Source organism: Microcaecilia unicolor, chromosome 13, assembly GCF_901765095.1.
Source record: "Microcaecilia unicolor chromosome 13, aMicUni1.1, whole genome shotgun sequence".
Classification (NCBI taxonomy): domain Eukaryota; kingdom Metazoa; phylum Chordata; class Amphibia; order Gymnophiona; family Siphonopidae; genus Microcaecilia; species Microcaecilia unicolor.
The window spans coordinates 78,258,647-78,274,808 of NC_044043.1; the positions used below are offsets into that span (position 1 = coordinate 78,258,647).

Below are 16,162 nucleotides of genomic sequence, written 5' to 3' on the forward strand. Positions count from 1 at the left end.
TCAGGGACGGAGAGTGGGCATTCCTGCACTAACTGGTTAGCACACAGATAATGCAGGAAGGAACCATACCACCTACAAAATAGATGGCAGTAATTTTGAAAAATGGCTGTGCTAATGGTAACAAAAAAATACAATTAAAAAAAAAATTTTTTTTTATGCAGCTTAATAAAAGGACTTAAGAAAAAAAATGTGGCTTTTCACATTGGTGGTTTTTCACTTGGACATTCTGCCAGCTCCAGCCTGTTTACTTTTCCATCCCAGATAATCAAGAGACAATTAAGATATACAGGATTCCTACAGTTTGCACAAGATCATATGGTAGAAACAATGTCCACCAAAGAAATATAAACAGCATGTATTAATGAGTTAGTGTTGAATGAATGTGTCAAACTAATAAGTTCAGCAGCCTGGGCTAAAGCAAAGATACTTACCTGTAGCAGGTATTCTCCGAGGGCAGCAGGCTGATTGTTCTCACATGTGGGTCGATGTCCGCGTCGGCCCAGGAACCGGCATTTTGCCAGCAAAATAAAAACAAAATTTTGCTAGAGTCGTTTAGCGCGCAAATCGCACGCACCGCGCATGCACGGACAACTTCCCACCCATCGCGTGAGCGTGCTTCCTCAGTTTAATCAAAAAGCATAGAAGCAACAAACTACAAGAACAACTCCAAAGGGGAGGAGGGCAGGTTTGTGAGAACAATCAGCCTGCTGTCCTCAGAGAATACCTGCTACAGGTAAGTATCTTCGCTTTTTCCGAGGACAAGCAGGCTGCTTGTTCTCAACATGTGGGGTATTTCTAGCAACCAGGCTCACTCAAAACAATGAACATTGGTCAATTGGGCCTCGCAACGGCGAGGACATAACATAGATTGACCTGAAACCATAAACAACTAGCTGAGAGTGCAGCCTGGAACAGAACAAAAATGGGTCTAGGGGGTTGGAGTTGGATTCTAAACCCTAAACAGATTCTGCAGCACTGCCTGCCCAAACCAACTATCATGTCGGGTATCCTGCTGAAGGCAGTAGTGAGATGTGAATTTGTGGACTGATGACCACGTTGCAAACTTGCAAATCTCCTCAGTGGAGGCTGACTTTAAGTGAGCCACTGACGCAGCCATGGCTCTAACATTATGAGCCGTGACATGGCCCTCTAAAGACAGCCCAGCTTGGGCATAAGTGAAGGAAATGCAATCTGCAAGCCAATCGGAGATTGTGCATTTTCCGATGGCGACTTCCCTCCTGTTGGGATTGAAAGAAACAAACAACTGGGCAGAATGTCTGAAGGGCTTTGTCCGCTCCCCGTAAAAGGCCAATGCTCTCTTGCAGTCAAAGGTATGCAAACTGCTTTCGCCAGGGCAGGTATGAGGACGGGGAAAGAATGTTGGCAAGACAATTGACGGGTACAAATGGAACTCCGACACCACCTTTGGAAGGAACTTAGGGTGCGTGCGGAGGACTACTCTATTGTAATGAAATTTGATATAAGGTGCATTTACTACCAAGGCTCACTGACCCTACGAGCTGAAGTAACAGCCACCAAGAAAATGACCTTCCAGGTCAAGTACTTCAGATGGCAGGAATTCAGTGGCTCAAAAGGAGCTTTCTTCAGCTGGGTGAGAACGAATTGAGATCCCATGACACTGGTGGAGGTTTGATAGGGGGCTTTGACAAAAGCAAACCTCTCAAGAAGCAAACAACTAAAGGCTGTCCAGAGATAGGCTTACCCTCGACACGGCAATGATAAGCACCAATCGCACTAAGGTGAACTCTGACGGAGTTGGTTTTGAGGCCAGACTCTGATAAGTGTAGAAGGTATTCAAGCAGGGTCTGTGTAGGACAAGAAAGAGGACCTAGGGCCTTGCTGTCACACCAGACGGCAAACCTCCTCCACTTAAAAGAGTAACACCTCTTTGTGGAATCTTTTCTGGAAGCAAGCAAGACTCGGGAGACACCCTCTGACAGACCCAAGGAGGCAAATTCTAAGCTCTCAACAACCAGTCATGAGAGTCTGCACATCACTATACCTTGAGCGGCAAATCTGGATGCCACGTCAATTGTCAAATGTACCACTGGTCAGGAACTTACGACATGCCTTCTGCTGCCTGACCACCTGGCGAAAAGGCTTGGCCAGCTCCATAGGGAGTGCATCAACCAAGCCCGATAGTCCCGCAAGTCCACGCTCGTGAAGAGCTGGTAAGACTGGATCTTGGCGGCGAGCATAGCGGCCTGGTACGTCTTCCTCCCAAAAGAGTCAAGAGTTCTAGCCTTGGGGCGCCGAAACATAATCTCTAGTACTCCTGGCTCTCTTGAGGGCGGAGTCCACCACCATGGATTTGTGGGGTAACTGAGACCTCATCAACCCAGGTTCACCGTGGATCTGATACTGGGATTCAGCTTTTTTCGGGACCACGGGACCAGACAGAGGGGTTGATCAGTTTCGCATAAGGACTTCCTTCAGTATCTTATGCAAGGGAACTGTCACAGCCTCTTTAGGTGGAGAAGAATAATCCAAGACATCGAGCATCTCAGTCCTGGGCTCATCCTCAACTTCCACAGGGAAGGGAATAGCCATAGCCATTTCCCGAACAAAAGAGGAAAAGGACAGACTCTCCGGTGGAGACAGTCTTCTTTCTGGCAGGATCAGAGGGAATCCCAAAGGACTCATCAGAAGAGAAGTACCTAGGATCCTCTTCTGACTCCCACGAACGCTCCTGCTCAGTATCGGATAGAACCTGAGTTAAGGTGCCTCGACGCTGAGGAACAATGTCCTCTATGGCGATGTCGAGAGGCCGATGCCTGGTCCGACTGCGGCGAAGCTCCCTCCATCGACGTCGAAGGGGAGTCGACCTGGGTGGCAGCCAATGTGGATGCTGCAAGCGGCATCACGGTTGGGGACCTCACCGCAGGCTAAGGGCCAGACACCATAGCAGCAGCAGGTACAGAAGGCGTAAGCACCCCCAACACCGAAGCTGTCGTAGCAGCCCTTCCAGACGTTCTGGAAACAAGGCCCAGATGCGCTTGTCGAGAGCCGCCATCGGAGAAGGCTGCGGGGTTGATGGGACAGGCGGCGTCAGAATCCGTGGAGGCTCGGGAGCAGGTACCAGGATACTGACGCATCGGCACCTCCTGAATCGAGGGGGAGCGATCCTCTTGGTGCTGATGCTTCTCGGATGCCAAGTCTCTCGATGCCCCGGAGCTCCCGGTACCGTGTGCTGAAGGAGAACGATGACAGTGCTTCTTCGCCTTTGCTCGACGCCCATCATCGAGACTCCTCGGTACCGATGAGGAAGATGTGGAATCCTCACGTCTCCTAGGGACGGGTCCGACAAAGGCCGGTCCCGGGAGGCCTGCATAACAGGAGGCCTCGAGGCAGGTGGAGACCCACTCGATGCCTCACTGCTCCCAGCGCGAGTTGGTATCTCAGCAGCCATTACCTTTTTTCCCCCCCGACGTCGATGCTCCTGTTGAAGTCAACGACCTCGGTACCGATGTCTACGTCGAAGGACTGGACTGAGCCCCCCAAAGTTTTTCTCGTTGGGCTTCTCGAGATGCTTGGGTCCGTTTCTCCTTATGAAGACACAGACTACAAGTGGCTGGGCTATGGTCGGGCCCAAGGCACTGGATACACCAGGCGTGGATATCTGTACCTGAGATAGTCCGGTTGCACCGCATACAACACTTGAAGCCGCTGGGTGTCTTCGATGACATGGAAGGAAAAACAGCGTCGGCAAAATCAAACGACGCGATTGTGCCTTTGAAAAGAAAAAGGGGCACAAAAGAAAGGAAAGAACCCGGCTGTGCGGCCTGAAACTCGGTCGCGTCGAAAAAGAAAGAAAACTTATAAAAGTGGGACTAATGACTGTTAAAGGTACTCTTCGTTTAATGTTCAGTGTTACGGTTGGAACAAGATGTAACGAGCCGCATAAAGCTTATTCGGTGTTATGTTCATATTGCTCAATAAAGACTTCTGTAAATTTAAAAAAAAAAAAAAGAAAACTTATAAAAAGCGGCTAAATTCAAGAAAAATACGTGAAGAAGTTTTTTTTTTTGACGAAAAAATAAAAGAAAACTAAAATGAACTAGCCGTCAAAGACTCTGTTTCCTGGGCCAAAAACGAAGAGAAGAGTTGAAACGCTGTCTCTCCGCCGTGGACAAGAAAAAAAACTGAGCAAGCACGCTCACGTGACGGGCAGGAAGTCGTCCGCGCATGCGTGGTGCGTGCAATTCGCGCGCTAGAAAACTCTAGCAAAACTTTGTTTTTATTTTGCTGGCAAAATGCCAATTCCTGGGCCGACGTGGACGTCGACCCACCTGTGAGAACAAGCAGCCTGCTTGTCCTCGGAGAATAACATTTACCTTGAAAAACCTCTATATAGGCCTTGAACTTGATACAACATACAGCATAATATTGTCTAGGCTATCAAGTAATTCAACGGATCCTGTTTCAAACACTAACTCACCCGTCTGCCTCTGCAGACCAGGGGCGTATCTGCGTGGGGCCACAGGGGCCTGGGCCCCCGCAGATTTCGCCCTGGCCCCCCTCCCCGCCGTCAACCCTCCCCCGCTGCTTACTTTTGCTGGCGGGGTCCGACCCGCAATCTTCATATTTCGGCTTCCTCCGTGGCCATGTGCTTCCAGGAAGTAACGCTGCAGCGCTGATTCGTTGAATCTAGTTCAACGAATCAGCGCTGCAGCGTTACTTCCTGGAAGCACATGGCCACGGAGGAAGCCGAAATATGAAGATTGCGGGTCGGACCCCGCCAGCAAAAGTAAGCAGCGGGGGAGGGTTGACGGCGGGGAGGGGGTGGAGAGAGGCGGCGGCGGCGGCGGCGGCGGGGGGGGGGGGGGAGGCAAAAATGTGCCCCCCCTCTCTGGCTCTGGCCCCCCCTACCGCCGGATTCCAGATACGCCCCTGCTGCAGACTAAGGCTTTACTGTACTAGGGCATACACAAAGCGCAGAACTGAAGCAGCTGTCAAGAGACAAGTTAATTTAGCAACCTGTTTACAGCTGGAAAAGAAAGCTATTTAACTGCACATGTCATCTTGGCAAAACCATAATGAAATCTTGCAGGGTCACAGTGGGTTGTAACTGCTGGTAATAAATACTCACTAGTCCTACACATGCACATTCACAAACCTACGCTTTTACAGCCCCCAGTCTGGGATATTAAGACCACTAGACACATGCCTGTCATTCTTTAATTTAGCTTCAACAACTGGACTGCTCAAAGCAACACATACTACAAAAACCTCCATCCTTTAGTTTCTTATTTAATATATTGACAACATTAACACAACACGGACACTGAAGGCCTGATTTGCCTTTTATTCATTTATTTACAGCACTTCTATCGATGCGCTAAGCTTTTTCTTCCCATAGACACAAGCCCCAGTACTTCCATATTTCAAATGTGGGGAAAGCATGCAGAGCTACAATTAAAGTCAAGGCTAGCTTAAAGGAATGTGGTGTCCACAGGTTGAGCCAGCCTTGATTAAAACTGTACTATAATAAGCCTTGCAATAATAAAACATTGGAGCACACATAGAAACACTTAAAGGACTGACCTAGTGGCTCAGTGGTTGTGCTGCCATGCAAACATCCCTGATTTCATTCTAAAGTCACATCTTTAGCCATCCTAGCTGTCGGGAATGATGTGGAGGGAATATTCACAATGATTAGACTAAGAAACGTGGGATGGTGGCTGATCTAAGTAAAACTTAGTCACTAGCAGGTTTTCAGTCAATTCTTGAGGGTTGCCTCCCACCTTGCTAGCTCTCTCTTATAGTATCCATACACTTTAACGTATTATTTAAGCTTCCAATAGTTGAATAAGGGCAGTGAAATTTTGCTTTGTAGACACAGATTTAGATCTGAATTGAATATCCCTGAAATATTTGTTGCAGTATTTATGTGTTGGTTCTGATTAAGAGGTCCTTTACATTAATCTACTTCAGACATTAAAACAGTTAGGGCAAGATTCTATATATATATATATCACACCTAAAAAGTTGGTACTGATAGGTGTACTTTTATAGAATATGCCTAAATTCAAGAACTAAATTTAGTCACAGGCAATTATGCCAAGTAAAACTTGGTGTAAATACCAACAACTAAATTAGTTGTGGATCGGGTGTATTTTACAACAATGCACATAGATTTTAGAAGCACCCATGACCTGTCCAATCCACGCCTTTTTCAACTACGCGACTTAGAAATTACGCACATCACTACAGAATACACTTAGTTATTCATGTAAATTCTAATTAATGTCAATATTGCTTGTTAATTGGCAAGTATCAGTGCTGATTATTATTATTACATTTGTACCCTGTGCTTTCCCACACATTGCAGGCTCAATGTGGCTTACACAGTAAATAATCATAATTACAATCACAAATGCTTGATAGCTAATTTGTGCACGCAAATCCAGAATACGACCAGATTTGCGCGAGCAACATAAGTCGCACTATATAGAATCCGACGGTTAGTGTGTGTACAGAGCCTATTTCACCCAGGTACATCTCTATAAGGCAGGGAGAGTGTTATCTCCAACTTGTGTCATAAGTACATAAGTATTGCCATACTGGAAAAGACCAAAGGTCCATCAAGTCCAGCATCCTGTCAAATGTTATGGAGCAGACAGTATATTTTATCATTCTTTTTGGGAATGTCCCACAATTCAGGGATTTTGGAAAATGGTTAACTCAGTATTTTAGCAAAAAGATTTGAAAGGTCACACCTAAACAATTGTTATTGATCTTGGTCCTTTCATGGTTACGATAAAATGGGAACAATTGTTATATACAAATGCTAATAATAATTGGACAGATCTGGGTCCTTCTGGGATCACAATAAAAATGGGGAGCTCTGTTGTTCAGGAAAATGAATCTTTTGGCTCAGAAACACATCTTGCAATCTTGGACATAAACACCTCCTCATTACCTGAAAAGGAGAAACCAACTACATTTGTTGACTGTTTGGGAAGCGAGGGAAGCCTGCGGGTCCCCCTAGCGTAACAGCCAGTTTTTACCGATCTGGAATCCTTACTCCCAGTCGCTGACCCTGCTTGGGAGAGGTCTTATTTTAAACGTGACAGTATTTGGAACTGCTAATTTTTTAATCTGCTTCAGTCTTTGCTGACTCCAGGAGTGGTAGTGTGTGTGTGTGTGGGGGGGGGGGGGGCAGGGGTTGAAATCATTTAGCTTCAGAAGGTCATAAGAACCAAGGCCTTGGTTCTTTGGATATATTCTAAAATATGTGATAGGGTGGAGGATGGGTGGAGGGAGGATGGGGGTTAAATGATAAGGATTGTTTATTTCATCTTGCTGTATAAACCTATTGATTGTTTATATGTTATGTACTTTTTTTTTTACTTAATTGATTTTAAAGCAACATAATATTTATAAAAACATATAACAGCATATAATATGGAACAATGAAGAAGAAAAAAAAACTTTAAAAAAAAAAAAAAACACAAAAACATACAGGTCAGTGAGCTGATAAAAATAAAACAGGACAGTATGCGCAACATACTTTAGAGAGCTAATTCCCTTCACAAGTCACATAGTTGTCTAGCAGTGACCATGCTCTATGGAAAGAGGAGATGCAACCAAATCTTATGGCAGCCAGTTCTTCATATCGCCTATAAGAACACAGCAGATTCCACCATTCGTGATATGAAACAAGCTGATTATTCTTCCAATGCAATGGAGGAGTGGCCTAGTGGTTAGGGTGGTGGACTTTGATCCTGGGGAACTGAGTTCGATTCCCACTTCAGGCACAGGCAGCTCCTTGTGACTCTGGGCAAGTCACTTAACCCTCCATTGCCTGCCGCATTGAGCCTGCCATGAGTGGGAAAGCACAGGGTACAAATGTAACAAAAATAAAATAAAAAAAATGCAATCAGATGAAGAGCAAGAGAAGTCATTAAGTTAAACAGTTTGGCATATTTAGGAGGAAGTGACAAGTCAGGAGTCGAAGCCTTGAGGATTAGTATTTTAAAAGAGCATCTTGGATTGTAAATATTTTCTGGGTGGTGCCCCAAACCAACCTCCAGTACAACTGAAGATTACAACAAGAGAAAAGCAAATGTTCTAGGGAACCCACCACAGACTGACATGACCAACGTAGATTTGAAACACTTGGGTGTACTTTGGCAAGTTTTACAGGCGTCCGTAGAATTTATGAACAATGTAATAGGTAGACTGTAGAAGGGCAGCTGAAAGGGAGGAATGCATAGTTTTTGTCCAAAAAAGATCCCACTCCTTACTGGACAGCGAGACATGCAGTTCATTTTCCCAAGTGGAGGTAAGATAAGAACATACATTAGGCTTTGACATTTGCATGAATTTATACAGTTTAGATGCAGATTTTGGACCCATAAGGGATTGACATATGTTATATACTTTTTTTTTTTTTGGATATTTATATCTACTTTATTGGAAATAGTGACTAGAAAGATATTTTAAGAGTTAGCGTTGGGCCCCTTCTTTTTGCCAAAGGTTGGAACCACATTGACAAAGCGGCGGTTGTATTGCATGCGTCGCTTGGCACGTCCTGTCTTCTTTTTCTTCTTCTCCTGCTTGGCAACTTTGGGAGTCTGACCTCTGACTTTCCCAGCACGGGCTAAAGACCCATGAACTTTACCTCCCAGCATACGGCCGGCAACTTGCAAGGTGGCCAATGAGCTGATACCACATTCCTCAAGAGTGGCCTCATCTTCTAACGGTGCTCCGCCCAGCAACAGCACCTGATCTTCAACATCAAAGCTCTCAAGAATACGAGCCTTTAACTGGGCTACAGTTTCCTGTGTGGACACCTCAAGGGTGTGCAGGCTCTGCACGCACAAACAGCTGCATGGTTTTCACGCCGATACACCGTAGCCTCACAAAATGGAGGAAGGGCGCGACAGCACCGTTTCAATGTGGACGGATTATATGTTATATACTTTTAATGTCAAACATTTTTATTGTTATAACATCTCAGAAAAATGCACCTATAGATTCACAATTCTATCAGGTCTCCTTCTTTGCTGACCGAGATAAAATGTGGTTTAGCCACATAGTAATACAATCCATACATAATCAGAGAGCTTATCAAATTGATAACCCTATACTTGCCTATTATCACCCAGTATCTTTAAATGTTATCCTGACTCATCCAGACCTGAAGTGACCTGAGCAGACCTTCTCTCAGGGCAATTTACTCATCTTGTATTATGTTCCACTCTTGGATGCTTTCCAGCAAAATTTGACATAATTTGTCAACTGCTGCTGGAGCCCTGGCCTTAAATCTAGCAAAGGGTTAGACAGGCTACATACTCCAAACAATAGTCCAGATTCAAAAAGCAGAGAACTTAATCGCTTTCTCAAAATGACACATTCTGCCATAGCTACAGCTGCAACTTCTTGAGTTAATGTTAATTTGGAGTTTGATTTATGTAAGCTGTGTTAATTTTGATCTGTATTAGCCAGAATAAATAAATTCTAAATAAAAGTTCTGTTAGGTGAGACAAATCTTTTAAAGTTTAGAGTGGAAGGAACTAAAGATTACAGCAGTATGAACTGAAGTGGCCTTAAAAAAAATTTTTTTTTTTTTAAGTTTCTGCCTATGTACCAAACAGTTCAACAACTGTGGATCAATTTTAAATCACAATGTTTTGAGCCTACCATAAGCATTCAGTATACATCCAAGTAGAGGAGTGTGGTAGCCGTGTTAATCCACTCTTAAGGTTATCAATAGAAATCAAACAAAATAAAACATGGAAAAGAAAATAAGATGATACCTTTTTTATTGGACATAACTTAATACATTTCTTGATTAGCTTTTGAAGGTTGCCCTTCTTCCTCAGATTGGAAATAAGCAAATGTGCTAGCTGACAGTGTATATAAGTGAAAACATTCAAGCATTACTATGACAGTCTGACCCATGCATACCTCCGACCCACCCCCATCCCCCCACCCTGTCAGACTGTCATAGTAATGCTTGAATGTTTTCACTTATATACACTGTCAGCTAGCACATTTGCTTATTTCCGATCTGATGAAGAAGGGCAACCTTCGAAAGCTAATCAAGAAATGTATTAAGTTATGTCCAATAAAAAAGGTATCATCTTATTTTCTTTTCCATGTTTTATTTTGTTTGATTTCTAGTATACATCCAGAAATGAAATAAAGCAAGCAGACAATACTATGAAACTTAATGCTACAGCTTTAAGACCTCATAAGTTATTTTGGGAAAGTGCAGACAGTAACATCCGATACTTGGTGAAAAAGTCATGACTTCATGCTTACATGAAACTCAGTTGTGTTGAGAATGTGACGACCATCCGGGCTCCAAAACGAAGCCACCAGCCCAGCAGAGCCCTCATCAATCTTACAGTGCCAATCTGGCTGTTCCAAAGACCAGACCTGGGATCAAACAGGAAGAAAAGCTAATTGAGTGCTATAAAGGAAACAAACCCATTGTCAGCATTTCAGATCTCAGGAGGACAAGCTCAGTGCTTAATTGTTAAGTCATCTGGGGCATTTTTGGTAAGCATCTCAGATACGAATTAATATCTGTGAGGAAGAAATAGCAACATATACAACCAAGTCTGACGGACATCCTGGACCATGAAGGACTGGCACTGGATACCAGTGGAAAAGTAAGCACAGATTACCACTTCATGCTAAAGCATTTTATTGTTAATGAATACAAATCAAGGACAGAGGGAGGGATTGCATAGTTAGAACATGGAATCAGAGGTCAGAGGAACTCCTGCATATCATAGGTTCAGGCTGGAATAGCAAAGAGGCGCTGTGTGTCTTGCATCGACAGAGGAGAAAAACAGAAAGCAGACACTGAAAGTCCAAACAGTTTCTTTATTCGTACAGACCTGACATGGTCACGTTTTGCCAATAAGGCTGCATCAGGGGTAGTGACATAAAACAGATAACCAGGGACAAGGAAAGACTTAGCCCGGATAGTGAAACTGATCATCCAAGATGACTTATCTGGGGATTTTTCCCTGCATAAACAAAAATGGTTTCTCAACAGATCACCAGATCATTGAGAACTTTAGCACCTATCTGGTTTCAGCTTTTTTGGCTTATTGGCAAAACGTGGCCAAGTCGGGTCTGTACGAACAAAGAAACTGTTTGGACTTTCAGTATCTGCTTTCTATCACAGCTTCAGTCCTGATCTGGTACTAACTGCATGATTTTTCATTAAGACTTCCAGCTCCCTCTGTCATGAGCAATTTGTTATTGAATTTTATGAAACACCTTGTGTTTACACATCTCTAATCTGGTTATTTTTAGCAGAAGAATAGGAGATACACAAAATCTAACAGCACCCTACGATCCCATTGATTGTTTTTCTCCATAGGATTCAAGGCGACTATAGGAGGAAATTACAGTTTCTGTCTTCGAGTGTTAACCAGGCAGCTATCCCAAAGAGCGCTTGTTGTTTTAAAGACGGCATTGTATTGCTTTACAAAGGAAAGAAACGGTATATAATATTTACCTCTTTTGTTTTATTTAGTGAAAAAAATGTAAACTGCTGCAGTGATCTTTTAAGGTTCTGCATTATATGGATGGCAGAGAGCGCTAGTTGGCTGTCTTAAACGAGGGTCTTGTAAATAACCCAGCTGTGTTGGTCTCACAACCCGTGCACGGTGCTATTCAGCCAGTTAAACTAGCCACAAGAAAGATGCTGTTTTTCCTGAGTTTCTGCTGTTCATTGCACAATAAGTTTTAATCATTTAATCATCTCTCTGACCTCATGTGCAACTTTCTTTTAATTAGTCACCTTATTTTCTTACTCTTCCCTATCTATATGTTCCGTCTTTGCTTATGCCCTACTACGTTGTCTGTTAAAATGTTCTATTACAGATTGTGTTGACAATAACACTGTAAGTAGTATAAAATTCCATACTATGTATTGTTTGAATATTTTTACTGCTGTAATTGTCTATTGCTTATGTTTGATTTATTTATTTTTATTTTTGTTACATTTGTACCCCGCGCTTTCCCACTCATAGCAGGTTCAATGCGGCTTACATATTATATACAGGTAGTTATTTGTACCTGGGGCAATGGAGGGTTAAGTGACTTGCCCAGAGTCACAAGGAGCTGCCCGTGCCTGCAGTGGGAATTGAACCCAGTTCCCCAAGACCAAAGTCCACCACTCGTTAATAACCACTAGGCCACTCCTCCACTCCATTTATTCTTATTGTACACCGCCTTGAGTGAATTCTTTCAAAAAGGCGGTAAATAAATCCTAATAAATAAAAATAAACCAACTAATTATTCAACAAATGACACACTATATGAAAATTACTATGCTACTCTGTAAAAAAGATGTTCTCAACCTTCTCCCCTCCTCCTAGACATCTAGCTTTAGATCAAACTTGTGCAAGTACCCTTCAACAAGCGCAAAACTGCATGGACCGTAAGCCTTTCCAATGCTCTAACCAGAAAATGTATAGTGATTTTGCTAGATTGAAAGATGATAGTTACACATAAGTATTAGTACTGCAAAACTGTTAAACATTCTTCTATGTACATTTGCATTACAATAACAGATACTGTGCCAGGATGAAATTTCATAATGCACAGAAAAACTAAACTTAAAATGCATGTTGGAGAGCTACCAAAATGATTTAAAACAGTTATATGGTTATGAGCATTCAAAAATATATTCATATATCAAAACTTTTTTTTTTAATTATTTTTTAATTGAATTTACTTTTTGAACAATAAACCATCAGGCTTGCTCATTTATACTTTTAAATCTATCGGCGGCGGGGAGAGGACACTAAACCAAAATCATATGAATAAAGAGGAAAAGTTGTGCTGAAGCATAAGTCCTGTCCTTAAACAGAGCTGATTAACAATTAACAGGATTTCAAACTGTTTCATCCTAGCTCAAAAAAACCTACTAAAATATATCAGCAGTAAATGCAATAACATTTATATTCAATATGCTTAACTGAAGTGAGTCTTTCATAGTAACATAGTAAATGATGGCAGATAAAGACCTGAACGGTCTATCCAGTCTGCCCAACAAGATAAACTCATTTTACATGGTATGTGATACTTTATATGTGTACCCGAGTTTGATTTGTTCTTGCCTTTCTCAGGGCACAGACCGTAGAAGTCTGCCCAGCACTCTTCTCGTACTAAAAGTTCTGAAGATTCTGGAATCCTAAAGAGTTACAAGATTCCGGAATCCCAAAGAGTTACAAGATTCCGGAATTCCAATTACCAGCAATATTCCATGTAGAACCCCAAAGAGTAACATAGTAACATAGTAAATGACGACAGATAAAGACCTGAACGGTCCATCCAGTCTTCCCAACAAGATAAACTCATTTTACATGGTATGTGATACTTTATATGTGTACCCGAGTTTGATTTGTCCTTGCCTTTCTCAGGGCACAGATCGTAGAAGTCTGCCCAGCATTGTTCTTGTACTAAGTTCTGAAGCTAACGTCGAAGCCCCTTAAAATTTACACTCCAGCCCATCCCTATCTATTCAGTCACGATCAGGGCGTAGACCGTAGAAGTCTGCCCAGCTCCCGTTTTGTTTCCAATTACCAGCGTTGCCACCCAATCTCCGCTAAGATTCCACGGAACCATTCCTTCTAAACAGGACTCCTTTGTGTTTATCCCACGCATGTTTGAATTCCATTACCATTTTCATCTGCACCACCTCCCGCGGGAGGGCATTCCACATATCCACCTCCCTCTCCGTGAAAAAATACTTCCTGACATTAGTCCTGAGTTTGCCCCCCTTCAACCTCAATTCATGTCCTCTAGTTCTACCGCCTTCCCGTCTCTGGAAAAGGTTTGTTTGCGGATTAATACCTTTCAAATATTTGAACGTCTGTATCATATCACCCCTGTTTCTCCTTCCCTCCAAGGTATACATGTTCAGGTCAGCAAGTCTCTCCTTGCACGGTTTGCAACGCAAATCCCATACCATTTTCGTAGCTTTTCTTTGCACCGCTTCCAGTCTTTTTACTTCTTTAGCAAGATACGGCCTCCAAAACTGAACACAAAAAGCTATTTCACTCTTCCAACACAAATGAATATAAAACTCCTTACCCCCACACTGGGCTTTCTCACGGGCCAATAATCAGAAGCAAACGCAGGTGCTAGAGGCTGTTAGCGCCATACTAGCACCTGCGTTTGCTACCGCCCCATGATCAGAGCCCCCAAGTGTGTGAAACAACGTGCTCGCAGGCTCTGAATGCAACTAGCATGCAAATACATGTAAAACAGGGCTCTTAGTGCAAGTAGCATACAAATGCATACTAAATGTATTCCTCCCCGATGATCAGCGAGCAGCGCGCCAAACAGCGCACTGTCCGTGGCTAACCCTACACCAGCTCGGAGCTGGCATTAGGGTTTGCAGACCTTTGGGGAGGAATGGTGAGCCCTGTCCAGCATGCATTTGCATACTAGCACCCCCCCCCCCCCCCCCCCCCCGCAGGAGCCCCCCCCCCCCCCCCCCCCCCCCCCCCCAGCGACACATGGGGACTGGAGGTAACTGAGTGAAATGTCCTGGAATTAACCTCCTCATACTTTGATATGACTTCATTGCTGATGTCTGAGTTCTTTTATACATCTTACCCTCCTTTTGTATCTTACTTGAATTTAATCTCTCCACTCCACCCCCTTTTTCCCTATAATGTGCAATTTGTACCATAGGGTTTTTTTTAATGTTTCTATTACAACTTTCCTTTTCCTCCCTTATTCATTTATTTAGGATTGTAAACCACTTAGATGTTTTTAACTATCTGCAGTATAAAAAATAAAGTGAACTGTAAAGATAAAATCATTTGTACTTACTTGTTTAATGTTGCTCCCTCAAAAAGAGAACTCTGTTCTCTGAGTCTGACGTCCTGGATGTCAGCAATGCATGCAACAAGAGCAGGAGCAGGACGGAGAGGACGTCGGTTGGCGGGGAGTGGGGTCCCCCCCGCCAGCAAAAGTGAAGGTAGGCAGCGGCGGGCTCGCGGCGGGAGGGAGGTCGGAAAAGATGGGGGGGGGGCGGCGCCAGGGGGAGGGCTAAAATGTGCCCCCTCCCACGGAAGTCTGGCTACGCCCCTGTTTTAAATGCCAACAGTATGCACTTGTAAATGAAAGTCCTACCTTAGAACAGCCACTAAGCTCAAGCCTCATAGTCAGAGCTTCTTGGTCTCATCTGCAAAATACAACATGCTTACCTGTATCAGCCCCCTCTTATACATAGCACACAGAATAAACAAAGAGTCCGCTGACCACTCCACATGCTGGATTTGATCCAGGCAGGTATACAGCTGAAGGATCTGCAGGGTGCTTACATCCCGAACCACTAATCTGTACTGGACACACGAAGCCTAGGTACAAAAGAAAACAATTGTTAAAACACATATAATCATATATTAGTGCAAATGCTAAGAGGTTTTTTTAAGACACTATAATCACTTTTATTGAGCTGGATCCAAAGACTTCAGATGAACCAAATTTATTTATGTACCTGGCCTGTCAGTTTTCTCTTCCTCCTTTGGGCTTCCAGATTAATCATGAACAGCCTCTACTGGGCATTGCCACCATGTACTTTCATTCACAATTACTCTACGTTTATTATTATTATGGGCTTATGTCCCACCCATCAAATAATATCTGAGTGGCTTACAATATAAAGGAAGCAGTAAAAGATAGAGGTGCAGTGATAATAGATTGTGAGAGAAGGGAATGAAATACTGTTTATGATAGGAAAGACGGGAGGAAAATACAAAAAAAAAAGGGGGGGGGGGAATTGTGATGTCCAGGATTCTGCTGCACCCACAGGGCGTGGTGGTAGCATGGATAGCTCTAACTATAAGCATCTGCAAATACAAGGTTTTTAAATCAGTCTTGAATTTTTGAAAGGAAGAGGATAGATGCAGGTGAACCAGTAGTTTATTCCAGAGCTCAGGGCCCTGAACCAAGAACATGGATTGTCATGTAGTGTCATATCTAATTTCTTGAAAGGGAAATACAAGTAGGTTCCGTCGAGACGGGCAGTAAGGAGTGAGGTTGGTATAGGTAGGCTGGTTCACCAGAGGTGTGGATTTTATAATATGAGAAGCAGTAACGATGGGTCAATGGGAACCAGTGAACTGCTTTTAGTAGTGGGGTAACATGATTG

General features: G+C 43.4%; 1 protein-coding gene and 1 pseudogene across 2 annotated transcripts in view; both read right to left on the reverse strand.

Moving 5' to 3' along the window:
- WRAP73 (WD repeat containing, antisense to TP73) overlaps window positions 1-16,162 on the reverse strand; it is a 56,808-nt gene that overhangs the window by 34,843 nt on the left and 5,803 nt on the right. For both annotated transcript variants that reach the window (XM_030185987.1, XM_030185988.1), the window contains exons 2-3: window positions 15,216-15,368; window positions 10,294-10,410 (exon numbers count right to left, since the gene is read on the reverse strand). In XM_030185987.1, the coding sequence (XP_030041847.1) occupies window positions 10,294-10,410; window positions 15,216-15,368 (270 nt within the window). The remainder of the gene's footprint in view (window positions 1-10,293; window positions 10,411-15,215; window positions 15,369-16,162) is intronic.
- Window positions 8,425-8,874, reverse strand: LOC115456726 (annotated as a pseudogene).